This window comes from Herpailurus yagouaroundi, unplaced genomic scaffold (genome assembly GCF_014898765.1).
Source record: "Herpailurus yagouaroundi ecotype Mexico unplaced genomic scaffold, PumYag 141, whole genome shotgun sequence".
Lineage (NCBI taxonomy): Eukaryota > Metazoa > Chordata > Mammalia > Carnivora > Felidae > Herpailurus > Herpailurus yagouaroundi.
Genome location: NW_024412396.1, coordinates 16020513 through 16036447, shown reverse-complemented (window position 1 = coordinate 16036447; position 15935 = coordinate 16020513). Strand labels below are relative to the sequence as shown.

Genomic DNA, 15935 nt, shown 5'->3' with positions numbered 1-15935 from the left:
AAGATAAAAATGATAATAGTGAATTTTGTTTAATTATAACTAATAATTATTTTTTTAATTTTTTAATGTTTATTTTTGAGAGGGAGAGAGAGAGACAGGGAGCAAGACAGAGCACAAGCAGGGGAGGGGCAGAGAGGGAGGGAGACAGAGAACCCGAAGCAAGCTCTGAGCTGTCAGCACAGAGCTCGACGCAGGGCTGGAACTCATGAACCACGAGATCATGACCTGAGCTGAAGTCGGAGGCTTAACCAACTGAGCCACCCTGGTGCCCCAATAATTAATTATTAAAATACATTTTAAACCACCTGTTTTTCTTCTGATACACTACAGATGCTATCTTCCATTGCAATTCTGAGTGCCTGTTTCCACTAAAAAGTCTATTCCCAGTAGCCTATTTTGAGCACTTATTTTCTGCCCTAAACAAAACAAACAGATTTATTTTGATATATTGTCAATGGGGAATGAGGAAAATTGTGAATGAGAAAGAATTATCACTGAGCAGCAAAATAAATCAATACGTAAATCATTCTATTTGCCAAATAATTGAGTTTTGTGTGTAGCCAAAATATTCCCTGGGGGGAGGTGAGTGTTTTGATACTTCATCAAATCAGAAACATTTTTTTTTTACATATTAGATGTCTCCCTGTAATCAAAGTAAACATACACGATTTCTTGGCAAAGATTCTCTTATTCATTCAAAGTACTTCAATACAATTCTTGCTAAAGTTGTTATTGCTCATTAATATTGCCATTTGATACCAAAAGAAACTTGTTCACTAGTCTTCAGAACAGAACATGCAATATCAAGTAGGTTCATTTTTGCAAGGAAACAAGGTTTACCTCCAGTGCGAAAGTATACTGCTCTAACTCTACATAGATGAGTCCACGGTTAATGAAGGTGTTTAACATCACAGTTTCTCCAGCATCAAGAAGCAGCACAATGCCATAATCTGTTAATGCCTAAAAATAAAATAACCACTTACAACCTGGATTCAACTCTAAAGTCTCACTACACTGGCTATGAACAAATGTGTTTATGCCCAAACTAGGACCTCACATCAGTTCTTTAATATGACGTACATTTATGGCCAAAAATAGTCCTTTAGATTTAAAGGGTCCCCTTAACTAAGTGTTATAGATACTGCTATGCTTTAATAAATGGTCCACACTCTGCTCGCTTTTCACATGTTATCTGTGAAACGCTTCTAAGCATTTTTATTGTGTATGGTTTGGTGGGGGGGCATGCAACACCCTCCCTCACCTCAGTAGTTTCACCAAATGACTGTTGACATGAAAGCAGAGCACTTGCTACCTTTTAAAATTTAATTTATTTTTAGTGTTTTATTGTTTTCCTCACTGAAACCTAAGTTTTATGGAGGTAGAGCTTATCTATTTTGCTCACCATTGTAAAGCCAGTAACTAGTTCAGTGCCTGTACATAATAGAAATCAGATAAATTTTTGTTGAATAAATCATGAATCAATGTAAATAGATTTTAATACACAACAAATAAGCACTCTTTTGATAAGCACTTTGATAAGCATATTTGTGTTCTGTAAGACATTCATTATTCTAAACTAAGAATGATCAACTCATAGGACCTTTCTCCATTACTTTAATCTTTTTAAATTATATTATTCACTGACTAAGTATGTTTTTACTGGTCATCTACTCTATGCCAGGTACCAGGAATATGGCAAATTTGGGTTGGAACTAAATCTTTTAACTCATTTTCCTGCTGAATATTTTGTCCAAAAAAGCCATGTGGTTTCATCAGAAAAGGGCCAAAACTTACACACTTGTAGCACATACTAACTGAAAATGCAAATAATATTATTTTGCTATTTGCTCATTGGTCCTTCTCTAGTGTTTCATTACTAGGCACTCAAGTGTCTAAAAGAACTGTACAATTAAAGGTCCTATATGTTCACTGTGACATAATTATCAGTGGGCCTATGCCAGGGCTGTAAAAATAATTCGTAATACTTACAAAACAAAAACAAAACTAGAATGTTAGCAATTTTCCTTTCACAGAATAACAGAATGTAAAATCTGTAAGATGCCTTAGGGATCCACTAAGCAACTGAATATGTGACACAAGAGGAAACAGAAGCTGGGAAATGAGATTTCATGAAGGTCAATGAGCAGGATTTGGATCATGCCTCTGCTATTTTTACTTAGCTTTTCAGTCTTGGGCAAATTGCTTAACACTAAGCCTCAGTTTCTTCGTCTGCAAAACTGGGAGGTAATTTATCATATTGTTGTTGTAAAAGTCCACTTAAAAATATTTGACTAGGGGCGCCTGGGTGGCGCAGTCGGTTAAGCGTCCGACTTCAGCCAGGTCACGATCTCGCGGTCCGTGAGTTCGAGCCCCGCGTCGGGCTCTGGGCTGATGGCTCAGAGCCTGGAGCCTGCTTCCCATTCTGTGTCTCCCTCTCTCTCTGCCCCTCCCCCGTTCATGCTCTGTCTCTCTCTGTCCCCAAAATAAATAAACGTTGAAAAAAAAATTAAAAAAAAAAATATTTGACTTTATGTTGGTAAAGGATTTAGCCCTGTGTTTGTCACCCAATAAGCCCTAAGTAAGTGGTAACTGTTATTTATATTAATACACGGTGGTAGAAGGCAGAATTCACCTTTTGTTAGTTTTTATGAAAGTATATCTTGGAAGAAAGCCTAAGTACATTTTCTACAGAAAGATACTTGGGTTTCCTCAGTCTAGTGATGGCAGGAATCACGGTTTCTCCCTGAGAAACAGGGAGGTAGACAAAAAGAGAGGAGGTGACACTGTTAAATGACATCCGGTCCACATGCTCCATGTCAGATGGTTTTACAAAGCCACCTAAAGACTGTTAACCAAAAGCAAACAAACCTGTGAATACCAATGCAGGTCTCTACTCTCTCTGGGACTTGGTTGTGTTTCTAACTTCTCCCTACTTTCATTTCCTCCTCTGTAAAATGACTCAATGAGATGAAATGTGTTGGGTACAGAGCAGCTCTAACATAACCAATATGTTATTATTCTAGTTAGGTCTGTAGGTAGTTTTACATTTTTCCCATTCATAGAACACTGACTTTGTTATATATCAGAGATAACAAAAATGGGAGTTCCCTGCCCCTACCCAGTCCATTGTTTGTGGCTTCAGAATTACCCAGAAAAGGCAGGAATGGGGGTGGGGAGGGAGTTGTCAAAGACACCTGCTATGCAGGTTTCTCTGATAAATGATCCTTTAATTAGCTCTTAGAATCTTAACAACTCCTTTGTTAAAAATTAGTTATTCATTTGTCAACATTTCTGGAGGAAACCTGACAGACTGGTTACCAGGAATTCTACAGTCCTTAGGTAGAAAAAATGGTTCTCAACTTTTTCCCTTCCATAGCAAATAAATTTCTAAATCTCCAAATGCTTTAAACAGATTTAACTGTCCAAATTTCAAGGAGATTGGAGGAGTGTACCCACACAGAACAGCAGGAATGTGATGTAGTTTTTTAAAGGAATGTTTCACTGGCTATGGAAGTAGAGAGAAAAAAAGGAAGACAAGCAGGCAACAGAGAAAGGGAAGCAAGAGGATAGGACAGAACACTAACAGACTGAGACCAGCTGGCCAGTGAGGAATCTCCACTGGAAAAGGACCAAACCTACAAGAGTAGGAAAGAGATGGGGAAGATTAGAAAATATAAAAGAGGCCTTGCACTGGTGGAAGGTAGATCATGACAAATTGAGAAAAATGGTTACTGTAGCCTTTAGTTACAGCTTCATAATAAATACACAGGCAATACTGGTCACTGGTCCCAGTCTTGGAAACCATCATTCAAAACTCCCTGCTGTGCCCGTGGTGTGAACAGTGTACAAAAAAAAAAAACAAAAAACCAACCAAAAAACAAAAAACACCCTGACAAACTGTTCTGGCTAATGTTGAGATTTTAAAGCAACAACATTGCTAGTGATCACTGCTTAAAAATTCTGCAAGCAGTGTATCAGTAGAAACATTTACTCAAGTGAGAATTATGCAATATATTTTAATTTATAAATGCCTTTAAATGCTTATATAAGCATTGTAAAAGTCATTTTCATTTGACATTGCAGAGATTGGTATAAAAATATTTGGTGAGGACCAACAAAAACACTAAATATTCTTTGAAATGGTTCTTTGGTTTCTCAAGTGCGTAAGTGTGTGTGTGTGTGTGTGTGTGTGTGTGTGTGTGTGTGTGTATTTCCATAGGAATTATTTTTCAAAATTATAACAGAAATAAGAAAAACATGTTTTACACATACTTTAAATGTGTTTACAAATGCGTTAACATGTTGTTTACTAAAATGGTCATCTTACCATTCGAAGCTCACTTATCTTGGTATAACATAAGGCTCTGTTATAAAATGCTATGTAACTGTTTTTGTCCATGTTGATAGCTGTAGTTAAATCTGTAATTGCTAGCTTATAAGTCTACAAAGAAAAAAATAATTAGATAACAAGGGTTAATCATAATGGAATGAAATTTAATTGTAAAATAAGTTCTTGATTCTATCAGAATTTTTTGAACACTCATTCAACCACCTGCATATCATTTGAAATTAAGACAAGTAACCTAATTTTTCATAGAGTTAATTAAGAAGATCTTTTGATAGGAATTATTATAATAATGTTTCTCCTACCTTCAAATAAAATTCAATATACAAACAACTTTAACTTAGATGATTATTTTTTTTGCCAATATTGCTATAAAGCAAAAAGAAAATTATACTTCTTATTAGTAAAAGAGAAATAAGCCATATTTATCCAGCAAATATTCATCAGAGCTTGCTTCTGTCACTCTTACTGTTAGATCACATAATCGCCATTTTGCCTACCCATGTTCTCCTTCACTTCCTCTTTGATGCTTTCCTGATACCTTAGATCACTCATTTCTATAGATAGTAATTTTCATGGAATTAACATGTAATACAAGGTCTTACCTTTGCTTTCAGGCATTATTTGCAAAGTATTTCATATGAAATAGTTACAAAGAAAGGTCAGAAAAGAAAAGTAGGGAGAAACAATGTATTCCATGAAGTATCAGATATCAATGGTACTGCTCACACCCTTTGATCCAGTAATTTCCACTTAAGAATCAATCATAAACTCAAGCAATGACTTTGTTTTCAGTGTAACAGTATGAAGATAGTAATATAGTAAAATAGTAAAATATGTAAAACAATCCAAATGTCCAACAATAAAGTGATTAAGAATAAAATATGGTAGAATATTATTCAGTTGTTAAAAATGGTACCCTCAAGTATTGTGACAAGGAAGGCACAACAAATTTATAGGTAGCATAATCCCAATTTTGGATTATATATATATATATATATATATATATATCTATATATATATATTTATATTTTTCCCCCCGGGGAAAAAAGACTAAATGTAAATACACCAAAATGCCCTCTGGAATTTTCATTCGATGGTGGGGATAGTAGGTGATTTTAATCTTTCCCTTTATTCCCCTGTGTACTTTCCAAATTCTATAATAAATATACACTATTTTCTTAATCAGATAAATAATAAGTGCTATTCAAAATTCAAATGTCAAAAATAAATATCACTATTTTGTGAAAAAAGTATAAAGTGTCTTATGCAGTTCTGTCCTTTATACCTTGGCAATTCTCCTCTCACAGAGAAAAAAAGGAAGCAAGTCATAACTTGGCATCAGAGCACTCTAAAATCTCAGTTAACAAGGCAGGAAACCGCCCTACCTTGTTGTAGTATTTCAGAACTCCTCTGTAGATATAGGCACGCACACTCTGAGGATAAATTTTGATGGCCTCATTACAATTCAAGATTGCTTTGGAGTATCTTCCTTTTAAACCATAGAAGGCTACTCGGCTTAGATACGCCTTTTCAGAGAAAGAGCAGAGGAAAGCAAGAATGGAAGTTTCAGTAAAAGCATCAATTCCCCCCAAATATGTAATAGTTTGAACAAATCCATGCCACCCAAAGATTATATAAAATATAGTCTTTTTTCCCACTCTTTTATTAGAAAATGTTTCAAATATATAAAATAATAGAAAAAATAGTATAATGAACATCCATATGACTACCATCTTGATTCAATAATTATTATTTTGCAATATTTGTTGTATCTATTTTTTTCTGAATTATTTAAAAATAAGTTGTAGACATAATACTTCACCCCTAGTTTTCCACTATGTAAACATTCTCTTACATAAGCACCCTATCATTATATATCTAACAAAATTAATAGTATTTCCTTAAAATTATCTAATATTTAGTCCATATTCAAATTTCATAGGCTTTTAAAATCAAGATGCAATCTTGTGTCATCTCTCCAGCCTCTTAAAAGGCAAGAATAAATGTGATAGCAAAATAAGAAGTAAATGAAATTAATAACAGTATATAAAATTATAATTATTAATAGGTATAGTAAAATATTAACAATACTTATAAACATCACAATTCAGAAAGCACCTTTACATATAACATATCACTGTTGGAAATAACATCTTTAGTTCAAAGGGAAATACAGATATATGGATTATCAAAACAGAGTTGGCTAAGAAGTAGGTATAAGTAACTGATTCTTGCTAACTAATAACAACAACGTATAAAGGCTTGAATAGTTTTAGCAAATTTAACACACTCTCCAAATCACTGAAATTGTTCATTTAAATACCTGGTAATGTTTTGGATTGAGGGTAATTGCACGATTAAAATCCAGGACCGAGCTATCCTTGTTAAGTTTTACTTTACAAAGACCACGTTGATAAAAGCCTTCTGCAAAATCAGGATTTGCTTTCACAGCTTTTGTAAAACAATCAAAAGCCTAGGAGAGTATATTGTTAAAAAGAAAATCATTTAGGGAGTAGAATAGATTAACTTAAAATGTTAATAAATTACAGTGTATAACAATTGTTTAAAAGCTTTCACTTATTTTTGGTCATTTTAAATACATTTTCCAGTGAAATTCGTGGAGAAAACAAAAGTAATATAAACAAGTCAGGTTTATTACTATAATTTATAGATTCCTTTACTCCCAAACTGATATCTATATAATCCATGTTGTTAGATACCAATACTTTTGTAGGTGTAATTTTAATTGTTATTCTTCATAATGTGTTTCTTCAAAGAAATCACAACCAGTACATTTATTTTCTATGAGGGCCCAAGAACCATAGCAGATACATAGTAATGGCATTTCTGAACAATGGAACTCTAAAAATTTCCCCAATGTTGTAATGCAAATGTTGGTTTGCTCTGGTTGTCCAAAAGGACTAAAAACATAGAAAGTATTTATAATTAATTTTATATTTATTGGAATTTCTTAATGGAACAACTCATCAAGTGCAACTCTTCTTCAAGTTTATGGAGATTCAAGTTTCAAACACTGTCCACCCCTAAATACAAAGACTGGAATGGTGTGTGTGTGTGTGTGTGTGTGTGTGTGTGCGCGCGCGTGCGCATCTGTGTCTATGGCTGTGTATAGGGAGATTCAGTTATGGAATATCCAACATTAACCACTGTAAATATATCAATTGTATTGCTTATTTATCACATCATTGACAATTTTAAAATGGAGAATTATATAAATTAGCCGAATATTGGATCAATACATAATAACTGAGTCAACTGGCTTTCAATGAATCTGACCATCTTAATAACCAGTTTCAATCTGATATGAATTGTTCAGTTGTCAATAAAAGAAATTAGTATCCTACTCATGTTCTATTTATTCTATAGTATTACTCAGAAGCACTCAATTTAAAATGTTTACAATTTAATGAGTAAATTCATGTTAACATAATGAAAAAATTCTGCTATAACAATTTCTTACAGTTAGATTTATTGTTTTGGGGAAACGCACATTAGTCTTTGGAATACTGTTGGCAAACCAACATCAAATAAAAGGTACTGAGTAAATAAAATGATATAGCAGGCATTGCAGGGTGCAGACTGATTGTATTAAGCCAACCTTTATAAGAAACTTTGGTCTAGTCGATTGCTGTATAGGTAGCCTTCAGAAATAGAACTGAATTCAAGAAATCAATTTCCAAAATCACAAAAAACCTATGCTCCTAAATACACAAAATACCATTTGTATGTTGCCTTCCTCCATGTAACAAAGGCCCAAGTTATACAGACAGTCTGCTGAAGCTGCTATGGCATTTGGTCCTTTATCAGAATGAGAAAAGATATCCAACGCCTTTTTAAACATTCTCATAGCTTCCTAGAATGGTTAAAAAAAAACATGGAAGGGAATGTTTTAACATTTATTTAATATGACAGCCTTAAACGTTAAAAAGAATGCTAAGCATGCAGCCCTACTCTCATTTCACAGTAGGCCACAGTAGGACACAGGCCTTGTCAGTGCACCACCAGCTGAGGACCCAAGCAGGGAGTCTGATGGCAGGGAATCCCAACAAGGCGTCTCTCCTAAATCTGCTACTTAAGCAGACTTATAGATATGCACTTTTGATACTATAATTTCTAAATTATTAAGGCTATTTTCTTGTAGTATAAAATCAGCTTAAAGTTATAGACTAGTTTATGACCAGTTTTTCAGTAATTTTCCTGAAAGAAATACTGAACAGCTATTAAGTAGTAAAAGATTTCCAATGATAATATCTGATGTGGTTTTTTATTTTGTCCTACTGTGCTCTTTATAATTTTTTTTTAACATTTATTATTTTTGAGACAGAGAGAGAGACAGAGCATGAATGGGGGAGGGTCAGAGAGAGGGAAACACAGAATCTGAAACAGGCTCCAGGCTCTGAGCTGTCAGCACAGAGCCCGACGCGGGGCTCGAACTCACAGACCGCGAGATCATGACCTGAGTCGAGGTCAGCCGCTTAAATGACTGAGCCACCCAGGCGCCCCTGTCCTACTGTGCTCTTAATGGGAATCCACTGGCACCAGAAAATAAACTAACATCAAAAATCACCCTCTTAGGGGCACCTGAGTGGCTCAGTCAGATAAGTGTCTGACTCTTGATTTCAGCTCAGGTCATGATCTCATATTTCATGGGTTTGAACCCCACATCAGGCTCTGCACTGTCAGGACAGATTTTCTCTCTCTCTCTCTCTCTCTCTCTCTCTCTCTCTCTCTCTCTGTCTCTCCCCCACTCACTCTCTCCCTCACTCTCTCTCAGAATAAATACATAAATTTTAAAATAAATCACCCATGGGGCGCCTGGGTGGCACAGTCGGTTAAGCGTCCGACTTCAGCCAGGTCACGATCTCGCGGTCCGTGGGTTCGAGCCCCACGTCAGGCTCTGGGCTGATGGCTCAGAGCCTGGAGCCTGTTTCCGATTCTGTGTCTCCCTCTCTCTCTGCCCCTCCCCCGTTCATGCTCTGTCTCTCTCTGTCCCACAAATAAATAAAAACGTTGAAAAAAAAATTAAAAAAAAAATCACCCATTTAAACTAGTCAAAATAGTTGAAATTTGCTAATGAAAAAAATTCAATTTTCCAGATAGAAATGACTTTTTTATAATTAGCTAACATATATATTTATGGAAATATAAATATTTGTGACTCTTTAGACCATTTTCTTAATCATATTAAATTACTAAATAAACAACGAGATTTAGCTTGGATATGCTAAGTGTCCTTTGTGCTTCCACTTAGCATCTAATTCACATATAACTTCAACATCCATCTTTCCATCCTTATTCTCAGCACTTGACCTTGCCATAGAAAAAAATACATCACCTTCTTTCTCCATTTTCCTCCTTTTTACTTTTCAACACATCTATACCTTCTTCCATTTCCATTTTTTTCTCTCCTGATTTTGAATGGTTTCTATTCTTCTCCTTTTCAGAAGGAGAAATTCCTTCTGAAATTTCTAATTCTAATTCAGAAGGAATTAGATTCCTCAAGCTGTGTTCTTGACCCCTACTCCTTCTGCTCTGCCTGAACACAAGTTATTTCCTTCCTCTTCTGGGTCACTGCCCCTTCACTGTCTCTTTGAGTCCACAAAATCTTCCATCCCATTTAAATTAAAGTAAATACATCTTCACTTCCTCCTGCTTCCTCTCATAGCTAGCTGATGTCCTACCTGTCTCTTCTTCACTTCTCTGAAAAGACTCCTGGGGAAGATCTAGAGGGGTACCCAAGTAAGGCATATTTATGTTCTAAAAATACTACTGCAGCTGTTATGTGGATAAAAGCTTAGAAGAGTGCAACAGTGTTGCTATCATTCTAGTAAAATAAAAATATGTTCTGGATTAAGATAATGACCATAGAAATGGAGAAAGGAAGTAGAACTGAGAGATATTTAGAAAGAATCAAGAGAACATCCCTATTGATTGGATAGAACAGGGCAATCAAAGGTAATTCCAGATTTCTATAGAGCAATAAGTAGAGGAGAAGAGGTTAAAGTAAACATAAGAGGGGTGCCTGGGTGGCTCAGTCAGTTGAGCATCTGACTTTGACTAAGGAAAGGATCTCATGGTTCATGAGTTTGAGCCCCGCATTGGGCTCTGTGCTGACAGCTCAGAGCGTGGAGCCTACTTCAGATTCTGTCTCCATCTCTCTCTGCCCCTTTCCCACTTTCACACAATCTTTCACTCTCCCTCCAATATAAATAAATTTTTGTTTAATTTTTAAGAAAATGTCAGAATATTCCCAAAACAAATTCAGTATCATAAAGGTGTCAATTCTCCCTAAAATAATCTAGAGATTGAATACAATTCAAAGAAAATTCTGATTTTTCACCTTTCCCATGCAAGTGCATACATGCACACGTGCACCACAACGATACACCCCAGTAAGCTAAGCAGCGCCATGCAGTGGAGAAAGGAGCCATTACACCAAGCCCAATCCAATTGCACCAACCAAGCTCAGGGCCTAGAGCACCACCATACATCTTTCTGCCTGCTTAGTGTAGACTATAAAGTGCTTCATACTTTGACTTCTAGGGGAAATTGTATGTAATTTCAGATTTCATTCTGTTTACTGGTCCATCTATTTGTTTTTTGATTTTTGTTTTTCTTTTCTTTTTCTTGGATACAAAGAGAAAATTTTATTTTTATTTTCTGTTTTCTTTTTATTTTTTAATTCTTTTTACCATATTTTCATTTTTTATAGACTTTTTATTCTATTTTACTTTCTTCATTTCCTTTTATTCTATTTTATGGTAGACATTTGTTTTAATTTTTAAACATTTTCTTTTTTTCTTCTTTTCTTTTCTTTCCCTTTTTGCTCTATTCTGTCAAGTTTCTTTCAACAACCAAACCAAAACACACCTAGGATCCAGCTTCCTTTATTTGACTTTTTTGTGTTGTTTTTCAATTTTCAACTTAATGTTTTATTTATATTTTTTTCTTCCTCCAGAATGACAAAACGAAGAAATTCACCCCAAAAGGAAGAACAGGAAGAAATGACAGCCAGGGACGTTATCAACACAGACATAAGCAAGATGTCTGACCTAGAATTTAGAATCATGATAATAAGAATACTAGCTGGGTTGAAAAAAGCATAGAATCCCTTTCTGCGGAAATAACAGGTGAAATTCAGTGAAGATGAAATTAAAAATGCTATAACTGAGACACAATCTCAAATGGATGCCACGTGGCAAGGATGGATGAAGCAGAGCAGTGAATCTGTGAAATAGAAGACAAAATTATGGAGAATAATCCCGAAAAAAGAGGGAAACTAAGGCAAAAGAGCATGATACAAGAATTAAATAACTTAGTGACTTATTAAAAAGGAATAACATCCAAATCATAGGCATCCAAGAAGATGAAGAGAGAGAAAAAAGAGGAGGTTTATGGTAGCAAATCATAGCAGAAAACTTTAATTTAATTTTAACTTTAATTTAAAAATTTTAAGTTTAACTTTAAAATTTTAATTTTAATTTTTTCAACCTCATTAATTCCTTTTCTCCCTTCAAAATGATGAAACTAAGGAATTTACCTCAAAAGAAAGAGCATAAAGAAACAACAGCCAGGGACTTAACCAACACAGATACAAGCAAGATGTCTGAACCAGAATTTAGAATCATGATAATAAGAATACTAGCTGCAGTTGAAAATAGATTAGAATCCCATTCTGCAAGAAGTAAAAACTAGGCAGAATGAAATAAAAACTGCTATAACTGAGCTGCAATCACAGGTGGATTCTGTGGCAGCAAGGATGGATGAGGCAGAACAGAGAATCAGCAATATAGAGGACAAACTTACAGAAAATAATGAAGCAGAAAAAAAGAGAGAGATTAAGGCAAAAGAGCATGATTTAATAATTAGAGATATCAGTGCCTCATTAGAAAGAAACAACATCAGAATCATAGGGGTCCCAGAAGAGGAAGAGAGAGAAATAGGGGTAGAAGTATTGTGAACACGTCATAGTGGAAAACTTTCCTAACCTGGGGAAAGACACAGACATCAAAATCCAGGAAGCACAGAGGACCCCCATTAGATTCAACAAAAACCGACCATCAGTAAGGTATATCATAGTCAAATTCACAAACTACTCAGGCAAGGAGAGAATCATGAAAGCAGCAAGGGAAAAAAAGTCCCTAACCAACAAGGGAAGACAGATCAGGTTTGCAGCAGACCTATCCACAGAAACTTGAGGCCAGAAAGGAGTGGCAGGATTTATTCAGTGTGCTGAATCAGAAAAATATGCAGCCAAGAATTCTTTATTTAGCAAGGCTGTCATTCAAAATAGAAGGAGAGATAAAAAATTTCCCAGACAAACAAAAATTAAAGGAGTTTGTGACCACTAAGCCAGCCCTGCAAGAAATTTTAAGGGGGACTCTCTGAGGGTAGAAAAGATAAAACAAAAAAAGACCAAAAGTAATAGAGACCAGAAATGACCAGAGAACACCACTAGAAGAAACTCCAACTCTACAGGCAACACAATGGCAGTAAATTCATATCTTTCAGTACTCACTCTAAATGTCAATGGACGAAACACTGAATGGATAAGAAAATAAGGTCCACCTATATGCTGTTAACAAGGGACCCATTTTAGACCTAAAGACACCTTCAGATTGAAGGTAACAGGATGGAGAACCATCTATCATGCTAATGGTTGCCAAAAGAAAGCCAGAGTAGCCACACTTATATCAGACAATCTGGATTTTAAAATAAATACTGTAACAAGAGATGAAGAAGGGCATTTATCATAATTAAGGGGTCTATCCACCAAGAATATCTAACAATTGTAAACATTTATGCCAACGTGGAAAAACCCAATATAAATTAAATATAAAGAAACTCATTGATAATAATATCATAAAAGTAGGACCTTCAACACCCCACTCACAGCAATGGACATATCATTTAAGCAGAAAATCAATAAGGAAACAATGGATTTCAACGACACACTGAACGAATGGACTTAATAGATATATTCAGAACATTACATTCTAAAGCAACATAATACACATTGTTCTTGAGTGCACATGGAACACTCTCCAGAATAGAACACATACTGGGACACAAATCAGCCCTCAACAAATACAAAAAGATCGAGATCATACCGTGCATATTCTCAGACCACAATGCTATGAAACTTGAAATCAACCACAAGAAAAAATTTGAAAAGACAACAAATACTTGGAGATTAAAGAACACCCTAGTAAGGACTGAATGGGTTAGCCAATAATTTAAAGAAGAAATTAAAAAGTACATGGAAACCAATTAAAATGATAACAGCCTAAAACCTCTGGGATGCAGCAAAGGCGGTCATAAGAGGGAGGTATATAGCAATGGAGGCCTTCCTAAAGAAGGAAGAAAGGTTTCAGATATGCAATCTAATCTTACACTTTAAAGAGTTGGAAAAAGAACAGCAAATAAAACCCAAAACCAGCAGAAGACAGGAAATAATAAAGATTAGAAGAGAAATCAATGCTGTCAGAAAAAAAAAAACAAACAACATTAGACTAGATCAATGAAATCAGGAGCTAGTTCTTTGAAAGAATTAACAAAATTGATAAACCCCTAGCCAGTTTGATTAAAAAGAAAAAATGAAGGACCCAAATAAATAAAATCAAGAATGAAAGAGGGGAGATCTCAACCAACACCCCAAAATGCAAACCATAATAAGAAAATATTATGAGCAACTATATGCCAGTAAGTTGGGCAATCTGGAAGAAATGTACAAATTCCTAGAAACATATAAACTAGCAAAACTGAAACAAGAAGAAATAGGAAAGTTGAACAGACCCATAACCAGTAAATAACTGGAATTAGTAATCAAAAATCTCCCAAAAAACAAGAGGCCAGGGCTGGATGGCTTTCCAGGGGACTTTTACCAAATATTTAAAAAAGAGTTACCACCTATTCTTTTGAATCTGTTCCAAAAAATAGAAATGAAATGAAAACTTCCAAACTCATTCTATGAAGCCAGCATTACCTTGATTACAAAACCAGACAAAGACCCCACTAAAAAGAACAACTACCAACCAATTTCCCTGATGAATATGGATGCAAAAATTCTCAAGAAATATTAGCCAACCAGATCCAACAATACATTAAAAAAATTACTCACCATGATCAAGTGGGATTTATACCTGGGATGCAGGGCTGGTTCAATATCTGCAAATCAATCAATGTGACACATCACATTAATAAAAGAAAGGACAAGAATCACATGATCCTCTCAATAGATGCAGAGAAAGTATTTGACAAAATACAGTATCCTTTCTTGATAAAAACCATCAAGAAATTAGAGACAGAAGGATCATACCTCAAGATCATAAAAGCCATATACAAAAGACCCACTGCTAATATCATCCTCAATGCATAAAAACTGAGATCTTTCCCCCTAAGGTCAGAAACACGACAGAGATATCCACTCTCACCACTGTTATTCAACACAGTACTGGAAGTCTTAGCCTCAGCAATCAGACAACAAAAAGAAATGAAAGGCATCCAAATCAGGATGGAGGAAATCAAACTTTCACTCTTCACAGACATGATACTTTATATGGAAAACCCAGAAAGAGTCCACCATAAAACTGCTAGAACTGATCCATGAATTCACCAAAGTCACAGGATATAAAATCAATGCTCAGCATTCAGTTACATTTCTATACACCAATAATGAAGCAGCAGAAACAGAAATCAAGGAATTGATCCCATTTGCAGTTGCACAAAAAAACCATAAAATACCTAGGAATAAACCTAACCAAAGAGGTGAAAAATCTAAACACTGAAAACTATAGAAAATTTATGAAATAAATTGAAGAAGGCACAAAAAAATGGAAAAATGTTCCATGTTCATAGATTAGAAGAACAAATATTGTTAAAATGTTGATATTATCCAAAGCAATCTACATATTCAATGCAATCCCTATCAAAATAACACTAGCATTCTTGATAGACTTAGAACAAACAATCCTAAATTTTTTATGGAATCAGGAAAGACCCTGAAGAGCCAAAGCAATCCTGAAAAAGAAAACCAAAGCTGGAAGCATCACAATCCCGGACGTCAAGCTGTGTTACAAAGCTGTAATCATCAAAACAGTATGGTACTAGCACAAAAACAGACACATAGATCAATGGAACAGAATAGAGAACCCAGAAATGGACCCACAAACCTATGGCCAACTAATCTTTGACAAAGCAGGAAAGAATATCCAGTGGAATGAAGACTGTCTCTTTAGCAAATGGCATTGGGAAAACTGGACAAGCCACAAGCGGAAGAATGAACCTGGACCACTTTCTTACACCATACACAAAAATAAACTCAAAATGGATTAAAGACCTAAATTTAAGATAGACACCAAAATCCTAGAGAAAAAAGCAGGTAAAAACTTCTTTGACCTCAGCCACAGCAACCTCTTACTCAACATGTCTCCAGAGACAAGGGAAATAGAAGCTAAAATAAATTAACTATTGGGACCTCATCAAGATAAAAAGTTTGTGCGTGGCAACAGAAACAATCAGCCAAACCAAAAGGCAACTGACAGAATATGAGAAGATATTTGCAAAT

General features: G+C 35.1%; 1 protein-coding gene across 1 annotated transcript in view; it reads right to left on the bottom strand.

Moving 5' to 3' along the window:
- The window catches only part of TTC6 (tetratricopeptide repeat domain 6), a 209369-nt gene that overhangs the window by 24746 nt on the left and 168688 nt on the right, over window positions 1–15935 (bottom strand). The window contains exons 21-25 of the mRNA XM_040476984.1: window positions 8088–8222; window positions 6672–6821; window positions 5734–5874; window positions 4328–4441; window positions 841–960 (exon numbers count right to left, since the gene is read on the bottom strand). Coding sequence (XP_040332918.1) covers window positions 841–960; window positions 4328–4441; window positions 5734–5874; window positions 6672–6821; window positions 8088–8222 — 660 coding nt within the window. The remainder of the gene's footprint in view (window positions 1–840; window positions 961–4327; window positions 4442–5733; window positions 5875–6671; window positions 6822–8087; window positions 8223–15935) is intronic.